Genomic DNA, 20,599 nt, shown 5'->3' with positions numbered 1-20,599 from the left:
ATTTCAGTATTTGGAAAATTGAAACCTGCTGCCGGAGAGAAAACCCGATAAATGCAACAAAACTAAAACGCAATACAAACGCAAACAATATAATTATTCCTATCTCCTACCCCACCATTTTCTGAATCCCTCAAAACACAGGCAACCCGAACGGATCAAATTATGCCTTGTTTATAAGGGACGGGTTGACAATGCAAATAGCAGCTTTGTGTACAACCACGTCTTAATGTGTGTTTAATGTATTAATGAGTAAAGTCTTGGGACAGTAATTGTTCAGGGGTAATTCTCCGTGTTAGGGAAACTTTATTTGTTGTTAGTTTAAAGGAAAATGCTCAGCGTTGGCGTTGTTCCTACAGCTTTAGATGGTCGAAGCTCCGGAAATGTTGGTACGCTGGTTAGAAGAAAACTAATTGGTAAAAAGTATCGAAGCGGATGAAGCTTTGTTTAGAAATATGTCTTTTAAGTGCGTATATTTTGTATTTTAGGTAATAAAGTATTTAATATTGTCTTCGGTTACCGCGATAGTTACTAATGAAATAAAACTATGAAATAGGATTATATCGCGTATATTAAATATATCCTTACGCGATATATTAAATTTACTTACGCGATATAATCCGATTTCTTAGTTTTATTTTATAATAAAGTACTTGTTTTCGATTTTGTCAATACATTTATTAAAAAATATCACGAACTCACTTACTTATTCTGTTTATGTCGATTCTCTCTCTCGATTACTCATATGTCGTATCTTTTTGCTGTTTTATTTAGAAACTTCATTTACTTCAGACAAACAACGAAAATAAGTTTCGTCACGTTCCTTATTTTGAACAGGTAACCTTAGAAAGTAAGTTAAGTAAGTATTTAATCACGATTTTCCATAAACAGGCATGTTTTATTAATATTATGATAGAATGACGTCCGCTGTACGTTACACTAATGTGTGGTCACTTTAAAAGATTATCTGCAACAGAAACGACATGTCATCGATATTCATAAAACGGCTTAGCGTGAGGTCTAAACCTTAGGAGTAATTTTCTTTTTACATAGATTATAGTAATTATGTAAATTGTATAATTTTTTATAACATAATTTAAGTGTATGAAGATTTTTTCCAGATCTTCAGTCTTCATTCGCTACCTTAGGTTTGGTCCGAGATAAAGAGACAAACATAAATACGTAGCAGCAACAATATCTTAACAGTTTTGAATGATTCACGGTTAGTTTCACTAGACTTATATTGACCGGGATATGGACCGTGATTACCTTTTGTATTGTTTTCGAGCTTCCGATATTTCGACGCAGTTACATGCATCTTGTTCACGGGTAACTGAAGATAGCGGGTGGGTGTCAAAGTTTTGTAGACCGCGCTCGATCTACCCTTATTCGTGCGCGTCGGCTCGGTCTGGTACAAAATTAGACTAATTTGTTTGTTTATTCAATAACTTAAAAAAAAAGTTATATTATGTATTATACTTTTAGGTCATCGTTTGCAGTAATTTTAACGTATTTTTAACTTGTCTCTGTCTTTTGTATGTTATATTATATATTAATTTTGTTGTTTTTCTTGTTACCTGTCGTGATTGTTTCACCGGATGGTCTCACCGGAAGATCAGCGCTGGAAGTCGCCAGCAACATGCTGCGGTGAGACCATTTCGTGGCACTTTTTCTTTTATTTATGTTTCTCTGTTCTGTATAACTTTATATTTGTGTGTGCTAACGAATAAATTATTTCCATTCTATTCTATTCTATAATTACCTAATCGAAAGTTGTAGTAGATGACATCTGAGATGATAACTATGTAAATTACAAAAATGTCGATCATTAGTGTCTGGATTGCTATGCGTTTGCAAAACTTTATTCAGGTAGGATACCACACGACGCTACATAAAAAAAAACCTGTTAATACTGAAATAAACTAGAGAAATGCCATATTTTTTTATATCTAACTACTAATCACCGCAACTATTTTAGTGGACTACATTGCACGCTTAATCTTTGCTCTGATGCCGGTTTGTTTGAAGTCCCGGGTGGCGCGTGCGCTATGAACATTCGTTTTATGAATTTAAAATTCGAAAACGAATGCATTTGTTGTGTGTATGATAATAGTACCCTTTATTTATAATACTAATAATATTGAGATATAGGTAATGTTTTAGTAAAATAAAATACACATGTTATCTATCGACATTTTGCGAATAGAAAATAAATTACCAATTTACCATTTAGGGTACCGTAGTCAACTACCCTTACAGTTTCGCCATGTCCGTCTGTCTGTCTGTATGTCCTAGGCTTGGCTCCGTGGTCGTTAGTGCTAGAACGCTGCAATTTGGCATGGAGAACTCTTGGCCGGTTTTTGTAAATAATTGTGCCGCTTGTTATTCTTAACTAACGTCTGTTTATAAATAGAAACAAAAGAACACGTTTTTCCCATAAAACACGAGATCACTCCCCGTAAAGACGGTATCATTTAGAATGATTGCGGGGCTAATAGTCGATGACAATGGTAAATGCCCCTCGCACCCCATGCGGGTCACACTTGAGGTGACAGTGTTGCCTTATTTCGACTATTCTTTACTTTATGTTTATTTATTTTAGAATATATCGCTAGCGTAAGAACAACTATAAAACACCACTATGACACAGTTCATTTTTGTATGGAGTGACTCTCAATGTGAAATGTTTCTAGAATTTTTTTGGTACTTAAACACATTTGTTTATTTAGAAATGTAACAATTAAATAATAAAAATATGGTAAAAATCTATTTCTTCAATTATGTTCTAAATTAGGTCTATCCAAAATCTATTTGGAGGAACTGTTATACGGTTCATCATTCGCCGTACCTTTTTTGTTCGTTATGTGTACACATTAATAAATGTTTACACCATCTTTAACCATAATTTGTATTATTTGTGTGGTCCTATTTTTAACTATTTGGCATTAAGTCTGCCATTTGTTGTGTTGGAAAAATAAAACAAAAGCCTGTATTTTTGTGGATTTTTGACAATTATTGGTTTTTTGATAGCTTGACTGATATATGAAACCTAAAATTAATAACCATAGAATTATATAAATATCTACTTATGTTTCTTCCCTTTGCGTTTGTCGAGTAAATTGTAAGCAAACAGTGACAGCAATCTTAATTTGAGTTTCGAGTAAAAGTACACAATATATTAAATTACGTTTATATTCTTATGAAAGAAAAAATCATGGTCCTGGCAACATTGTCGTATGCAGATTCAACATGCGTCTCATAACATGATCATTCATATTATTAAGCCTTATCACTAACACAATAAAAGGCAATTACTGTCATTGTTATTTAAAATGTTATTTTTTTTATCAATACATGACCAGCTTGACACTTGATTGATTGATAGGATGGGGAAATATGCCCCAGTTTGTTGTACGTCTTAATGCTGATAATAACTGTGTTATTAATGAATAGTTCGGATAACATCTTTGGGAAGAATAAGAGACAAAGGTAGTGATGTTTAATGAAGGTATATTAAAGTAGGTTTCGCCTGGCATTATTTACTATACCTGATCAATAAGTTAGTTATTATGATCTTGAATATAAAGAACAAGGTTTTCTCAGAAATAAGTAAGGATTTATATGCTATACAAAAACATTTCCTAATCTTAGTGTTAAAGTGTTAAGATTAATGTTTGTTAGATTAATAAGATTTTGTGCTAGATTTCGCTGTACTGGCCACAAACTGAGTGCGTACAACGTATGTCCCTGCCCAATCGTTCGCTAGATGTCGCTGTTCCCACGGCAAACTAGGTAACGATATGTTATTATAAAATGTACAGGGATTATTCATATTATTTTTAATAACTTAATTTCTCGCTAGATGTCGTTGTACCGGCTACAAACTAGCTAACGACATTCCGCTGGTAATTATATATAATAAGATTGTATTTTTTAATTAATGTCTTCTTTTTGGAAAATAAATGTGTGTTGAAAAATTGCATTTGCGTTTTCGTTGAATGTGAACAACACGGAAGTTAAACATTGGTCCTTACGAATCGGACAGTTTTGGCGCTAGTTGCGACTAAATTAAAAGTCAGTGCGTGGAGCCATTCTTCGCTTCGTTCCCATAGTAGCAGTGGATCGCTGTTCAGAGGTATACGACGGAGACGAGAACGAGTTCAGTGAAGCAGCGTGCAGTGGTGCCATCTAGCGGTGTCCAGGCTGAGTCACAGGCGGTGCGGCAAGGACGCATCCGTCAGGAGAGATCAACGAGGAAGGAGCTCCTACGTCACAGTGTTGTTTATGTTCAGTTGAGTGATGCAAAGTGAAGACCGTGAGTACTCTTAGAATTATCATTTATGCAAAATTGAACCTTAATTCATTGAAGATTAAAACTTAGAGAAAAAAAAGGAAGTGTCAAGATAATTTCAACTAACATCTAGTGAATTTGGGACTAACTATTTCGTGATAATTTAATTTGAACTTAGAAAAATTACTAACTTTAATTTAAGGACTTAGAATAGTTACGGTAAAAACGGAGGTACGGGGAATCCATGCCCGATTTTCTACAGAGTCCTAAACACTTGTAAAAAATTTTGAGAAGTTGAATTGGACTTAGAATTATTTGGTGTTGTTTGTATGATTTTAAGCACTTGTAAAAATTTGCGGAGTGGAGATTGTAGTTAGAATATCTGTTATTAGGTATATCAGTTGTGTTGTTTACAAGTTACCTGACACTTACTATATTTAAAATTTGTAAGTTAAGTTGAAGTTGTGTTCACTATGGAATCATTAATTTCTTATCAAGAGGAAATCTCAGACCGCATTTCTAAGGCAAAGGTTAATTTCAAAAAGTCACCAAAGGATCGGATTACACAAATTTATGTGGAGGGAAGATTAGAACTGTTAGAACAATTGTGGTCAGAGTTTAGAGTTGGGCATAAAGAACTATCGCAAACAATAGACAAGACGTTGCTAAAATCTCAAGACTACATTAAAAAGGATGTTTATAATACAACCGAAGAAATGTATATGGAATATAAGTGCGATTTAAAACTCATTTTGGCTAATCTTCAGCCAGCAACCATAAGTAAATCAAATGAACTTAGTGTTGTGAATAATGACCAAAGTCATATTCGTCTACCAAAGATTAGTATACCAAGCTTCTCAGGCAAGTACACCGAGTGGATAACATTTAGAGATCTATTTGTATCCTTAATTCACAATAATAGATCACTAGATAACGTTCAAAAGTTGCATTATCTCAAGGGGTACTTGACTGGGGAGGCAGAGCAAATAATTAGGTATACACCGACAACAGAGGCAAATTACACGACGTGCTGGAAGCTATTGGAAGAGCGATATAGTAATAAAAAGTACCTTTCTTATAGCATTTTGAAACGTTTATTAAACCAACGTACCGCTAATACGGAATCGGCTAGCCACTTAAAGGAACTTTTGGATACGTCTTCCGATTGCTTGAGCGCGTTGACTAATTTAGGGATTGATGTATCTACTTGGGATATTATTGTTATATATTTACTATCGTCAAAATTGGACCCAGAATCTCGTAAGCAGTGGGAATTAAGTGTCACATCGAATGTAAACCCTAATGACTTGCCCACATTCACACAATTCAAAGATTTTTTGGCCAGTAGGTATCGAGCTTTAGAGTTTCTTGAGCCTGGAAGTAAAGGGAAAAACATGTATGTTAAGCCATCAACTTCTAATGCGACCAGTTCAAAAACGTTTTATGCTAACGATTCTGTAAATGTAGTGTGTGAATTTTGTAGTGAGAATCATAAATTATGTTTCTGTAAAAAATTTGCTGCGGAAGATTATGAAAAAAGACACGAATTCGTAGCAAACAATCGTATATGCTATAATTGTTTAGGGGCCAATCATTCTGTACGGTTCTGCCAAATTACCATGAATTGTCGCATTTGTAATAAACGGCATCATTCACTCCTTCATCCGAAGGGGATTTCAACTTCAACTGCTCATGTAAGGAACGTAGATCAAGCAGTTGCAGCGTCCTCTGAGGAAATTGTTGAGATAGAGGTGGAGGCTGGTAGTTCAGCTAACGATATTACGTCGCAATCGCCACAAGTAACTCTATTCACTAAAGGAAAGGTAAAGCACCAAGTCCTCTTAGTTACAGCTTTGGTAAAAGCCGAGTCTAAGACAGGTCAATTTCAAATTTATAGAGCTTTTATAGATCAAGGGTCTGAATCCTCATTCATTACAGAGGCTACAGTACAAGGATTAGGCCTAAAAAAGATTCCCATCAAGTCCACAATAACGATGTTAGACGAAGCATCGGTAACGACAAGTTACATGGTATTATTGAAACTCAAATCGTTGATAAATCCGGATTTCAATGTTCAGTTGATGGCATATGTGTTGCCGAAAATCACAACGATGCTCCCTGCACGCAAGGTAGATGTGTCGGAATGGCCACATTTACAGAATTTGGTTCTGGCTGACCCCGGTTACGGCACACCAAATAAAATTGATATTTTATTGGGAGCAGAAGTATATGCCCAGATACTGCAGGAGGGTGTAAAGAAGGGTCCTATTGGAACTCCAATAGCGCAGTGTACTAGTTTTGGATGGATCTTGTCTGGAGGTTCAGCAGATAATAATGAAAAGAAAATTGTATTGCATGCACAAGTGGATACGGACAACGAAATAATAAAACGGTTTTGGGAGATGGAATCAGAACCTTTATTAAACTCAAAAGAGATGTTGACGAGCGAAGAACAGCGATGTGAAGACATCTTTGCAGCTACAACTACACGAGATAACCTTGGCAGATATGTAGTTAAATTACCATTTCGTGACGAGAGTCCAGCCTGTAAAGAAGGAAATTCAAGAGAAATTGCTATTAAGAGGTTAAAGTCACTGGAAAGGAAATTTGCTAAAGACAATAATCTAAAAGAAAAGTATACAGCGGTTGTGAAAGAATACTTACAGTTGGACCACATGGTGTTAGTCCCTGCGGCTAGAGAAAGTGAAAATCAGTCTGTGTATTTACCTCACCACGCTGTTATAAGGGAGGATAAGTCAACTAGCAAGGTCCGGGTGGTATTCGACGCATCCTGTAAAAATGAGAAAGGTATATCCTTAAACGATAGTTTAATGGTTGGACCTACACTACAGCCGGAGTTACGTCATCTCATTCTGCAATGGAGAATGCATCCCGTATGTCTGATTGCAGACATAGTGAAGATGTATCGCATGGTAAGAGTGGCTGATCCGGACGCTGACTATCAACGCATTGTATGGAGAGATAACCAAAACGAAGAAATACAAGATTATAAATTACTAACAGTTACGTTTGGAACAGCATCGGCACCATATCTTGCTGTGAAAGCACTTAATCAGGTCGCCGTTGACCATACGAATGAACACCCAATAGCAGCAAAAAGAGTTGCTAGTAGTTTTTATATGGATGACCTAATGACAGGATGTGAAACCATAGAAGAGGGTATAGAACTTTATAAAGACATGAAGGCTCTGCTTAAGAAAGGAGGTTTTACTTTGCAAAAATGGGCAAGTAATAAAGAGGACGTACAGAGAACTATAGATTTATATGAGAAGGGGGAGAGAGTGCTGGAAAGGGAAGTACGGAATCTGGAAATAAAACAAGATAATATAGTTAAGATTTTAGGACTTACCTGGAATAAAACGAAGGACGAGTTTCAGTACTCAGTCACATTGCCACCTGTATCTGCTCCTGTAACCAAAAGGAAGATTGTATCTGACGTCTCACGACTTTTCGATCCTTTGGGTTGGATCGCACCATGCGTTATAAAAGCAAAAATATTTATTCAGCGGTTATGGTTAGCTGGTACAGGTTGGGACGAAGACCCCTTCGAATGCTGTCACCTTGCCGTGGTGAAGGGGCTTGCGTGCTCCAATGACCCTCAGGGCTATGCCGGATAGGGCTTCCCAAGCCGGACAGGCCTGAGGAGAGGGGCCAGACTAAGAGCAGCACACGGGGGGCGGCTCCGCGTGTCCCTCTGAAACCAGCAGAGGGCACAGTGCGAGACGCCAGGTCCCACTGGGACGGAGTCGGTGCTCGGAAACGAGCTGCCGTGGGTTGGCGCAGACCGCCCGGTGCGGCGTTGTGGCTTCGGCCACCGTCGGGCAACCCGTAACCCGCACTGAGCGGACCGGGGACCTGCCTCACTGAGAGGAAGGTCACGTGGAGTTAACCACTATAAAAAATCCCCAATCCCAAGGTGTGACTGGCGTGCCGATGGGATGCGTGGCTGGGGGGAGCCCAGTCACGAACGTCAGAAGGGGGGGCATACCCCCTAAAAATAGCAAATCATGAGTGGCCAGAAATGGGAAAAACTACCCCAGGAGGTTCCAATCCTCTGTGTCACCACAGAACGGGCAAGTGCCCGCGCTGTGGTGACATGCCGCCCACCGTATTCTGGGGGGGCACACCACTCTAGGACGGAAACCAACGACCATGGCAAATGTTTAATGGACACCGATGCACGCGGATTACTGTTAAGGTTGCGCGGAGGAGGGGACGAAGAAGGTGCGAAGAAGGCTGGCACGCCACCATCTCCAAACCCCCCACCGGTGGAGTTCCGCCCTGTCCGGGACAACCGAGGGCGCTTTATAAGCCATGCCGTCCCCGATGGCGAGGCCGGAGAGGAGCAGGCACCAGTGGCGCCGCAAGAATACGTGCGGACCCCCACACCAATCCCCACGAGGGTGTTCTGTGGGAGGAGGGCCCGTGCCGCGGAGGCCATCCTCTCATCACCTGGGAGGGAGGAGTTTTTCTCCCCCACAAGGCTGGACACCCGTGACTTTCCCAGTGGGGGAGAATTCTTTTCCCCCCGAGAATCGGACGCCGACGTCGGTGATTCCGAGGGCCCGATGGAGACGAGCGCCCTGAAGGTGCATACAGAGGAGGCTGCTGCGGCACCAGTGCGAGAGTGTCGGGTGTCGCTGGAGCGCCTCAACATAGTAGATGCGAGTCCCCACGCGACCACAGCAGTCGGACCCCCTCGCTCCCCACAAACGGGAATATCCAAAGGAGGCCAACCCACCGGTAAATACTGGCGTAAAAGGGGCAAAAAACGAGCGGCTGGCGAGAGGACCTCAAGCTCCGAGAGCGGGCCTAGCACACCCACGCGACGCGGGGCTAGCAAACTCCTTAAGGCTACCTCCAACCGGGGTAAAGGCGGGTCTCTCGGCCACGGAGAAGAGGCTGAGCTCCGGACTGAAAGAGCGCAAGCCAAGCAGCTCGAGACGGAGAAGGCGTCGACGTCCCTCCTTGCGTCATCCGAAGAGGCGGCGAAGAAGACAGCTAACCGCCATGAAAGTGGGCAGCCACCTAGCCACGGCCATGAGGCACAGACAAGGTCGCGTTCGAAGACCCCTAAAGCACCTGAAGAGACAGCAGACAAAGCTGGCAGCGGATTTGCGGAGACGGACCAGTCCAACACAGGTAACCTCGTCAAAATGCGTTTGCCATCGGCACAGGATGATGGGGAATCAGACTCGGCCATGAGCTGTAGTTCGATGGAGGAGAGCTGGTCTTGCAGGAAACGCAAAACTAACCTTGGCGGCTCGGTTTCAGATGCCGAAACAAAGAGAGGCCGCGGCAGGCCTCCTTCTACAAGGCAATACGAGGGCCTCCCCAGAACGAAGGAGGAGCTGAACCGTGCCAAAAGAGAAGAGGTCCGCCGCAGGGCGGAAGAAGAGGTAGCCAGCCTCACGCGGTCGCTCTCGACTCGCAGCCTGCCTGGCAGTGGCAAGAGTGGCAGAGCTGTGTGCCTGTCCCAAAACGAAGAGGAGTACTCTGCGAGCTCACGATTAGAGCAGGTACAGACCAGCCTGAGGGCAATAGAATTGGTGGCCACAAAGTCCTCAAATCTAAAGGGTACTTTTGTAAAATCCCTCAAAAATGCCGTCGCGTGTATAGGAGACGCTTTCGAGGAAATCAAAGATCGTACGTCCTCCGAAGAATCGCGGCGTCTACAGGCGCAAAATGACCGTCTGCGAGCAGAGATGAAGGAGCTCCGCTCCGAAATGGAGCAGCTCAGAGCGGAACTCCGGGCTCAATTTAGGAGACAGCCACCGGTCCCGTCTCCGCCGAAGAAACAGGCACAGCCCGCCCGTTCCCGTTCCCCCGAGCGTCCCAGTGTGGACGATATGGTGCGGGCTATGACGGCTCAAGTGGGGCTGATGCTCGACGCTCGGTTTGGAGCTCTCGAGCTGGAGGGTAGGCTCCTGCCGGCCCAGCCAATGCGGCCCCCGTTGGCTGCTGACAGGCAGCAACAAGCCGTACAGGCGGCCTCACAAGAAATGGCGGCGGGGCCAGCGCCCGTAATTAATAAAACGGCGGTAGGTGGACCCCGGTCGGCTCCAACCTCCACTCCGAGGCGAGGCCCTCCGAATCTCACCGAAGAGCCCCAAAAGGGCAGAAAAGCCAAATCTAATAAAGGAAAGGGAAAAGGGAAGAAAAGCGCGGCCCCAACAGCGGCTAAGGCCACCACAAACTCATCTCCTCCCTCGACACCAGCTCCTCCTCCCCTGCTATCAGTCCCTGCGTCCATAAACGTGGGTTGGCAAGTGGTAGGCCGAGGCAAGAAGAAGGCGACGGAAAAATCGCGCTCTGCGTCCCAACCAGCACCACAGCAGCAAAAGGCTACCAAGCCCAAGCCGCGTAAACTCCGCCCGCCTCGCTCGGCGGCGGTAGTTTTGACGCTACATCCGGACGCTGAAGAGAAGGGAGTAACGTACGCGCAGGTGCTTTCCAAGGCGAAGGATAACATCGACCTGGAGCGGCTAGGCATTACTGCCATAAAATTTAAGCGGGCTGCCACTGGCGCCAGGATCCTTGAAGTGCCGGGAGCAACCAATGACGAGAAGGCTGACTCGCTGGCCAAAGAGCTGGCTGAAAAGCTGGGGGAGGACATCGTTCGAGTCTCTAGGCCGGTAAAGTGCGCGGAGCTGCGCCTCACGGAGCTCGATGACTCGGTGTCGCCTGGCGAGGTTGTCGCAGCGGTCGCTAAAATCGGCGGTTGCGCAGAGGGCCAGATAAAGGCAGGGGAAATCCGCCAAGATGCCTCCGGTCTCGGTACAATCTGGCTTCGCTGCCCGGTCACGGCAGCCAAAAAGGTGATGGAAGTTGACCGCGGACGACTCCAGGTAGGATGGGTCCGTGCCGCAGTGAAGCTGCTCGATCAGCGTCCCATGCGGTGCTTCAAGTGCCTTGAAAAGGGCCACATCAGGGCACAATGCACCCGCGACGCTGATCGCACTGATCTGTGCTATCATTGTGGCAAATCCGGCCACAAAGCAGCTGGCTGTTCCGCGCCGCCACACTGCGTTGTCTGTGAAAGCGCAGGTAAAAAGGCAGACCATAGGCTGGGCTCCAAGACTTGTCTAGCTCCTGGCCCGAAGGCGATGAGAAAGAAGGCTGGAACTGGCTCCCGGGCCATGTCCCAGCTTGCCCAGCCACCCAGCAGCAGGTTGGACGCTCCGGAGGAGGATCCAATGGCCACAGATTAGTATGGCTACTCGGGTGCTTCAGGCGAATCTCAACCACTGCGCCAGGGCCCAGGACCTGTTGTTTCAATCCATGGCGCAGTGGATGATAGGCGTTGCTGTGCTGGCAGAGCCTTACTCGATCCCTCCCCGCGACGATTGGGTGGGAGATCTGGACGGTTCCGTGGCGCTTGTTGTGAGAACGGCGACTGGTAGTTCGCCACTCACTCACGTCCTCAGGGGAAAGGGATATGTGGGCGCCCTCTGCGGCGAAATTTTCTTTCTTGCGACGTACTTCTCGCCCAACCGCTGTCTGGTCGATTTTGAGCGGTTCCTGGACGAAATAGGGGCTCGAGTCGGTCAACTCCTTCCACGTCCGATCATCGTTGCTGGGGATTTCAATGCCAAATCCACGGCTTGGGGTTCTCCGGCGACAGACGCGCGAGGCGCGACCCTAGAAGAATGGGCAGTGGCGACGGGTCTGGCAGTTATAAACCAGGGAACGGCACACACGTGCGTGCGGCAACGGGGCGGTTCCATCGTGGATATCACGTTCGCGAGCGCCGCCCTGGCGCGCCGTGTCCAAGGTTGGGAGGTCATGGTGGGAGTGGAGACGTTGTCGGACCATCGTTACATACGGTTCGACGTTGCCACTTCTTCACTGACCCCAGGTAACTTAAGTCGGATTGGTCCGGTCGGGGGTGGCCCAAGATGGGCCCTTACTAAACTTGACCGCGAACTGCTCAAGGAGGCGGCTATCATTCAGGCCTGGCTGCCAGTACAAGGGGAGGTTTTTTCGATAGAGGCGGAAGCATCCTGGCTCCGGGAGGCCATGACACACGTTTGTGACGCGGCGATGCCCCGGGCCAAACCTTTACCACCAAGAGCATCAGTGTACTGGTGGTCCGCCGAGCTCGCGCAGATGCGTGAGGGCTGCATAGCCGCGCGGCGCCGGTACATGCGTCAGAGAAGGAGAAGGAGACCTGATGCGGACGAGGAGCGCCGCCTGTATGATCACTACAAGGCGTCCAGATCGGAGTTTGTGGTGGCCATAGGACGGGCAATTGAGGCGAGTCGTTCCGAGTTCCTGGAGACCCTTAATGCTGATCCATGGGGGAGGCCATACAAGCTCGTCCGGAGCAAGCTGCGCCCATGGGCACCCCCGCTAACCCAATCGCTCCAGCCGGAGCTTGTAGGCCGCGTGGTGGAGACGCTTTTCCCCGAAAGGGGGCCACATCTGCCGCCTACCATGGTGCCGCCAACGATGAGAGCAGGAGAGGATGAAGAAGTCCCAACAGTATCATCCACTGAGCTCCACGCGGCGGTGTTTCGGCTCCGTGCCAAGAACACGGCCCCCGGGCCTGACGGCATTCCGGGCCGTGCTTGGGTCCTGGCCATGGACGCCCTAGGGTCAAGACTGTTGAGGCTCCTGACCGCGTGTCTGGAGCAGGGCCGCTTTCCAAGGGACTGGAAGACTGGGAAGCTAGTGCTTCTGCATAAACCCGGGCGGCCGGCTCACTCTCCATCTGGTTACCGTCCTATAGTCTTGCTTGATGAGGTGGGCAAGCTCTTCGAGCGGATAATCGCAGCTCGCCTCATCAAGCACCTGGAGTGCGTAGGGCCGGATCTTGCCGACTACCAGTTCGGCTTTCGTAGGGGCCGCTCGACGGTAGATGCCATATTGCGGGTTCGGGCCATGGCTAAGGAGGCTGTGTCCCGGGGCGAAGTCGTCTTGGCGGTGTCATTAGACATCTCTAACGCCTTTAACACCCTGCCCTGGGAAACCGTAAAGGAGGCGTTGCGGTACCACAAGGTGCCCCCACACTTGTCGCGAATCATAGCCGCCTACCTCAGCGAGAGGGCTGTAGTCTGGCCAGGGCGACAGGACTGGAGTCGAAGGAGTATGTCGTGTGGAGTTCCGCAGGGGTCAGTTCTAGGACCACTCCTGTGGAACATAGGTTATGACTGGGTCCTACGGGGGGAAAACTTGCGTGGAGTAGACGTCACGTGTTACGCTGACGATACGCTCGTAACGGCCAGAGGACCCAGTTACCGCGACGCAGCTGTGCTCGCGACGGCGGGAGTCGCCCACTGTGTGGCCCGAATCCGGCGTCTAGGGCTAGAAGTGGCGCTAGCGAAGTGCGAGGCCATTTGTTTCTTCGGCCCGCGAAGAGCGCCTCCAGGCGGCGCAGAAATTATTGTGGGAGGTGTTCCAATTGCTGTCAAGCCGACGTTACTCTACCTCGGCGTCTTGCTTGACAGCAAGTGGAACTTCGAGGCTCACTTCAAGCGTTTAGCGCCCAAATTACTGCGCGCAGCGGCGGCCTTTGGGCATATACTGCCCAACCTGGGAGGGCCCAAGGCCTCATGTCGCCGCTTATACACGGGTGTGGTGCGCTCGATGGCGCTTTACGGTGCCCCAGTATGGGCGGATTCCCTCAGCAGCCACAACATTGCCCAACTGCGACGACCGCAGAGGGCAATGGCGCTGAGGGTAATCAGAGGATACCGCACAGTGAGCGCGGCGGCCGCGTGCGTGCTGGCCGGTTCTCTGCCCTGGGACCTGGACGCGAGGGTCCTCGCGGCGCTGTACCAGTGGCGCGGGGAGGCGCGAGCCCGAGGTGACCCGAAAGCACCTCAGGAGGTGGCGAAGCGGCACACTGAGCTGCTAGAAGACGCGACGGAGATGTGGGTGCAACGGCTAGAGCGGCCGAAGGCTGGCTCCCACACTATAGAGGCGGTACGACCAGTCCTCCGTGACTGGGTTGAAAGACGCTCCGGTGTCCTTACCTTCAGACTAACGCAGGTACTGTCGGGGCATGGCTGTTTCGGCAGATACCTGCACAAGGTTGCCCAGCGGGAACCGACACCGGAGTGTCACCAATGCGGAGCCGGCGTAGACTCGGCCCAACACACATTGGCTGAGTGCCCAGTTTTTGGCGAGGAACGGGAGGAGTTGGTCGCCCAAGTAGGGCTAGACCTTTCGCTGCCAGCCGTAGTTCAGGCCATGCTAGGCAGCGAAAGTGCGTGGGAGACTGTGCTCACGTTCTGCGAGCACGTCATGAGAAATAAGGAGGCGGCCGAGCGCGAACGGGAAGTCCAGGCCGAGGCTGACCCAATGCGCCGCCGCCGCATAGGCCGCAGACGTGCCGCTCATGAGCGGAACCTGCCGCCCTAATGAGAGCCAGCGGGCGGTGGACACGGGGGCGTCCCCGTTCATGACGCTGGCTCCCGAGATGGTAAGCGCGACCTAGTGTCCTGGAAGCGCTTCCACTGGGTAGGTCAGGGGAATAAAAAAGAGTATGGATCCTAGGCAGGATAGCCGCTGCGGGGTCGCGGACGCATTGCGTGAGCTTCCCCGTAACCCCGCAACCACAGCGGCGAGAGGACACCATGGGGTTTAGTGGGTAGTGGGGCCTCTATACAGCCCTGAGTCCCACATAACCGTCCGGGCCCGGCGGTATGCGTAAAAGCATTCCCCATGTAAAAAAAAAAAAAAAGGTTGGGACGAAGAACCAACAAAAGAAATATTACATGATTGGTATACTTACCGCGAGGAATTGAGTCAACTGTCCGGCTTTATCATTCCGAGATGGCTTCACGTTCAAGCAGGTGATGTCCGTGTGGAGTTGCATGGGTTTTCAGACGCTTCTAAGCTGGCGTTCGCTGCTACAGTGCACCTTCGAGTGATCAGTGGATCAGGGGATATTAAAGTTCAGCTGGTTGCAGCCAAAACTCGAGTTGCTCCAGTAAAACAAGTCAGCATACCGCGCTTAGAACTATGCGGTGCCGTACTGCTAGCGAAGCTGTTAACGGAGGTCGCAAAGGTGTTAAATGTTCCGAAGAGCAACCTAAGAGCTTGGACAGATTCAACCGTCGTTCTTGCATGGCTAAATAAGCACCCCAGCCACTGGAAGACATTCGTGGCCAACAGAGTTTCCGAAATTCTGTGTCTGCTGGAACCTTGTCAGTGGTCCCATGTTTCGACGAAGGAGAATCCAGCGGATTGTGCATCTCGTGGAGTTCGTCCAGCAGAACTAATCGGCAATTCGTTATGGCAAAATGGTCCTCAGTTCTTACAACAACATGTTATTATATACACCAAGCCAACTGACAACGAAACACACCTGGAAGAAACTATTAAATCTCATCACGCTCAGCGTTTAGTAGATGAATGTATACTTAGTAAGTATTCGTCACTTCAAAAGCTCATAAGAGTAATAGCTTATTGCAGGAGATTTCTGAGATCAAGAAGTGAGAGATTGGAGAAGTCGAGAGCGCGAAGTAACCATTTAAACGCGTCCGAAATAAACGAAGCTCTAAGCACCTGCATTAAAATAGCTCAAAATAATGAATTTAAACTAGAAATTTCCCAAATAGAAAAACACGGATTAATTAAAACTAAGACTTCAAAAATTTTGTCATTCACGCCGTTCTTAGACGTTAAGGGAGTGCTTAGAGTAGGGGGCAGGTTAGCAAAACTGGATGAAGAAGAGGATATCAAACATCCAATTCTGCTGCCACATACGTCACCCTTGTCAAAATTATTAGTCGCCAATGCACATAACAAAACTCTGCACGGGGGAGAGCGGTTGATGCTTAATTACCTACGGGCTGCATACTGCATCATAGGTGCAAAAAATCTAGTTAAAACCCATGTGCATAAATGCATTACCTGTGTAAGAAACAAAGCAAATATGCAAACCCAACTGATGGGCTCCTTACCACGAGTTAGAATTACTCCAGCCAGACCCTTTTACCGGAGCGGAGTAGACTATGCTGGTCCAATTCATTTAAGGACGTCCAAAGGCAGAGGTCACAAGGCTTATAAGGCATATATCTGTCTTTTTGTATGCATGGTAACCAAGGCCGTGCATATTGATGTTGTTAGTGACTTAACTTCTAGAGGCTTCATCGAGACGTTCAAACGCTTCGTTGCGCGTCGTGGCTATTGTGCTGAACTCTATAGTGATAATGGCACTAATTTTGTGGGTGCCTCCAAAGAGTTAAGAGACTTATTTCAGTCAGAACAATCAGCCATGGTTCAAGAAATTTCGGAAGCCTTGGCCACGCAAGGAACAACGTGGCATTTCATACCACCTCGAGCGCCCAACTTTGGCGGATTATGGGAGGCGGGGATAAAATCCACCAAGTTTCATATAAAACGAGTCATCGGTGAGTCAACTCTAACCTATGAAGAGATGGCCACTCTTCTTAGCCAAGTTGAAGCCTGCTTGAATTCTAGGCCAATATCAGTGCTGCCTAGCAATCCCAATGATCCAAGTCCATTGACTCCCGGCCACTTTCTTATCGGAGAGGCTCTAGTAACAATACCAGAAGTTAACTATGAAGAGTCCAATATCAGTTCCTTGAAACGATGGCAGTTGACTCAGAGAATGCTGCAATGCTTTTGGCGCAGATGGTCGATTGAATATTTAGTACATCTATTGCATCGCTATAAATGGGCGGTCAAAACTCCTGAGCCAGAAGTTGGTGATATCGTTTTAGTGAAGGAGGATGATTTACCGCCAACCAAATGGCTATTTGGTAGAATCGTTCAGAAGTTCCCCGGGTCAGATAACCTGACCAGAGTCGTGTCCTTGAAATGTGGGAACTCCATAATTAAACGACCTACCTCTAAATTGTGTATATTACCTGTTTCTAGTTAACTGCTCGTGTCCCGCATGTTTATTACACTTAATTATTATTTATTAAACTAAACTAACCGTCACGTCACGGTGGGCGGTCTCTCTATAGAAGGACATTCTGTCCTTGGTGGGCGGAATGTTAAAGTGTTAAGATTAATGTTTGTTAGATTAATAAGATTTTGTGCTAGATTTCGCTGTACTGGCCACAAACTGAGTGCGTACAACGTATGTCCCTGCCCAATCGTTCGCTAGATGTCGCTGTTCCCACGGCAAACTAGGTAACGATATGTTATTATAAAATGTACAGGGATTATTCATATTATTTTTAATAACTTAATTTCTCGCTAGATGTCGTTGTACCGGCTACAAACTAGCTAACGACATTCCGCTGGTAATTATATATAATAAGATTGTATTTTTTAATTAATGTCTTCTTTTTGGAAAATAAATGTGTGTTGAAAAATTGCATTTGCGTTTTCAACACACATTTGTCATTTGAGACAATGACATTTGGTCAATTTGTCATCTCGTTCAATTTTTATTACTCTAGATATACTTAAATTCATAACATAAATTAAATACCAACCTAATATTCAGTCTCAAAAACTGGTAGTTAATTTATCGGTAAGTACCAACTTGCCAACTTATTTATCTAGGTACTTACTTCATCAGACAGCTTTATATACGATGTGCCTGTTCTATCATAAATATAACGATCAATTACATGCATTTCCTCTATCAGCGAGGCATTACGAACACAAACTGATACAAGATAGCGGAATGCATCGTAAATCTCTCTCTCAATTATAAATGATATAAACACGTAGTTCCATAGTCTACGAGTTGTTTAGAGCAATTGGATTGTCAGTGGATATCGACCGATGTTTATCAGGTTTGGAGAATGGTACAATAAAACTAAGACTTACATTCAAGTATTTGTTAAGGTAACGTGGTATTTATTGGATCATTTAATTCTCAATTTCTTGCAGACCGACTAAGAAGTTACATAATGTAACACAAAGGTGTATATTCAAATGTTTCTAGAAGGTAATGGGGATTACGGAGACCAGGGGGCCGATTTTTGACGTTCGAGCGGTTGATTTCGTCACTAGAAAGTCTGTGGGAAACGGCGAATTGATAATTTAGAAATACGAGCAATAGATATTGGGAATCTAGTAGTATTGACCACTCGTTTTCAATTCTATTAGTAGAATTTAAATGCCTAGTAGTGGAGATATATTGAAAGGAAAATCACGAAATCGAGCGCTCGAAATTCAAAAATCGGCCCCCTGGACACACCTTGTTCGCTTCGTTTACTTAAAACTCCTTTTATATTTTTAATAATTGCTTAAAGTTCGAAATATCGAAATTTATAGTAGTTTCAAATATTATGTAATTAGTTACTTAACCAACTACTAATAGGTAAAACTCAGAGTTGTGTCTAAATATTTTTTCTGTCAATAATTAGCTATCAATAAAATAGGCAAAGAAAGGTGGACAATAGTCCGAAATAAGCGGTTTATTTAGATACCCTTTGGTAGGTCTCGCGATTATTATAATTATTTGGGAACACGTTTGATGTTACTTGAACAACGTACCTAACTATATTGAAATCCACATAATATACATCGTAGCCCATAAATCAGTGGAAACCACATACTGTGACAGTATAATAATGCGTTAGATACATATTTTGTCAGTTTACAATCGATAACGTGATTTCGCGGTCAGTAACTCCAACTAGTACCTACCGAAACGTATTCAGTTTTTGTCCGCTCCCTTTCTAACGAGTGCTTACAAGTTTTTGTGGTTTAATTTTTAGAGTCCCCCAATATTATTGGTGGCTGTTAGCACGAGTGGTTCTGTAAGCTGTAGACCTTGCGATCTTCTATGACTCCGCCGTTTACAAATAAAGATCCAAAATAGAATCTTAAAAAAAGCCATTAATTAACTATTTAATTCACGAAAATGTGACCTGAGTGACATGTAGAGAGGAGTACAGCCGGACAAGAAGGAGAGAAAAGCATTGTTTGTCTATGTTTATCATACAAGCAAATTTGAGACAATCTTTGATTACAATTACAGACAGACGATTTAGCGCAATTGGCCCTAAGTTATTATAAGACTCGGCTACCACGAGTTGGCATTTGACATGGCGCACTAATCCTTTAGAGCGAGAGAAATGTACTGCGATCGAGTTTACACAATCGCTAACGTAAATGTCAAGTGTCTACTCAAAACATTTACCTATTCGTTTTCCTTAGCCCTCAACTCGCACTATTAAGGATTTATGTTTGTATTGTACATCAGTATTTTTTTGATTCTCGTAACATTAAATATCTTTAATCTGCAATTTCAAGCCTTAGCAAATAACATGTATGTCCTTATTGCATACACCAGAATTGTCATGTGCCTAAAAATTGTTGATACCAGTGATACTAAATGTCAAACTTTCAAAAATATACAATTTAAAGAAACAAAAGCGATAAGGGATACATAAATTTTGATCGTTTTTGATATTTCAATGACGGTTACAGAACACTGAGCTTTATTTTATTCACGCTTGACCACGCTGTTTTTATCATTCTGATGATTTTTCCTGTAACATTACAAAGGGCTTTTTAGAAAGTAGCCATTTATTCACATTTATGGAACAGGTGTTTTTTTCTGATACAAAAAATATAATTGAGTTTAGTAAGACCGATGCTATCAAAAATAATTATTCAATTGAATGCGGATTACGAAACTCGTAATCTCTTTTTTTCTAATGGAAAGAAGATTTTTTTTCCGAATAACCCATTTTTTACAAAGTCTACCGACCGGCAACCAAATAATTTCTTTCCAGACCTCACGATTCGCTCTCTCAACTATCCGTGACATTTCTTTATAAATTACTCAACAAGTACGGATGGGAGAGCTGTATTAGCTACTTTAACCCTACTTTTAGCAACTGAAATGGCTTCCTACGGGAGTTCGCGACTCTTTGGAGAGCGGCGAAGCATTAAATAACGGGCGATAAAGACCGCCATTCAGGACTCAAAAGAATCGTTGGGCAAATAACGAATGAAATGAGCCTGCTGGATAAGGCTGCCATTCATTACGCAGCCAACTAAATTAGTTCTTTTGTGCCAAATGTCACACAGGTACGGATCCTCTATTAGGTATTAGCTTTTTTATATCAGTAAATGAGTATTGGACCTTAATATATTAATGGCAAAAGTACATACCTACGAGTACAATTTCTTTGATGCAGAAAACGGACTACTACTAAATTTACTTAGCAAGAGAGACATACTACACTAAAGATAAATAAATAATACTAATAATATTTTTCAGTCACTTTTTTCCTGCATGTTCAGTATCCATTACCATGCTTCCCGATGATAATATTTACACTTGTCATGAGCAGAAAACTTTTAAGTAAGTTTTACAACCCCACTTTTATATATTCGCAA

At 45.0% G+C, this 20,599-nt stretch overlaps 2 protein-coding genes across 2 annotated transcripts; both read left to right on the top strand.

Annotated features, from left to right (window-relative positions):
- The first annotated feature begins 5,907 nt into the window (after positions 1–5,907).
- LOC134742837 (uncharacterized) lies at positions 5,908–7,926 on the top strand. The gene has a single exon (XM_063676022.1). It carries the CDS (start codon positions 5,908–5,910, stop codon positions 7,924–7,926), a length of 2,019 nt encoding a protein of 672 aa, XP_063532092.1.
- Positions 7,927–14,714: 6,788 nt separating this feature from the next.
- LOC134742835 (uncharacterized) lies at positions 14,715–17,165 on the top strand. The gene is made up of 2 exons (XM_063676021.1): positions 14,715–14,735; positions 15,054–17,165. Exons 1-2 carry the CDS (start codon positions 14,715–14,717, stop codon positions 17,163–17,165), a joined length of 2,133 nt encoding a protein of 710 aa, XP_063532091.1.
- Positions 17,166–20,599: the final 3,434 nt, after the last annotated feature.

This window comes from Cydia strobilella, chromosome 7 (assembly GCF_947568885.1).
Source record: "Cydia strobilella chromosome 7, ilCydStro3.1, whole genome shotgun sequence".
NCBI lineage: Eukaryota > Metazoa > Arthropoda > Insecta > Lepidoptera > Tortricidae > Cydia > Cydia strobilella.
The sequence above is the reverse complement of the archived record's forward strand: the minus strand, read 5'-3'. Positions and strand labels throughout refer to the sequence as shown.

What these genes read in the sequence shown, in the direction of transcription:
- LOC134742837 (XM_063676022.1), top strand. Translation starts at nt 5,908, where the DNA reads ATGAATTGTCGCATTTGTAATAAACGGCATCATTCACTCCTTCATCCG.
- LOC134742835 (XM_063676021.1), top strand. Translation starts at nt 14,715, where the DNA reads ATGACGCTGGCTCCCGAGATG. An exon ending in TGACGCTGGCTCCCGAGATG is followed by an intron (nt 14,736 to 15,053) that starts GTAAGCGCGACC and finishes ACTTACCGCGAG; the next exon opens with GAATTGAGTCAACTGTCCGG.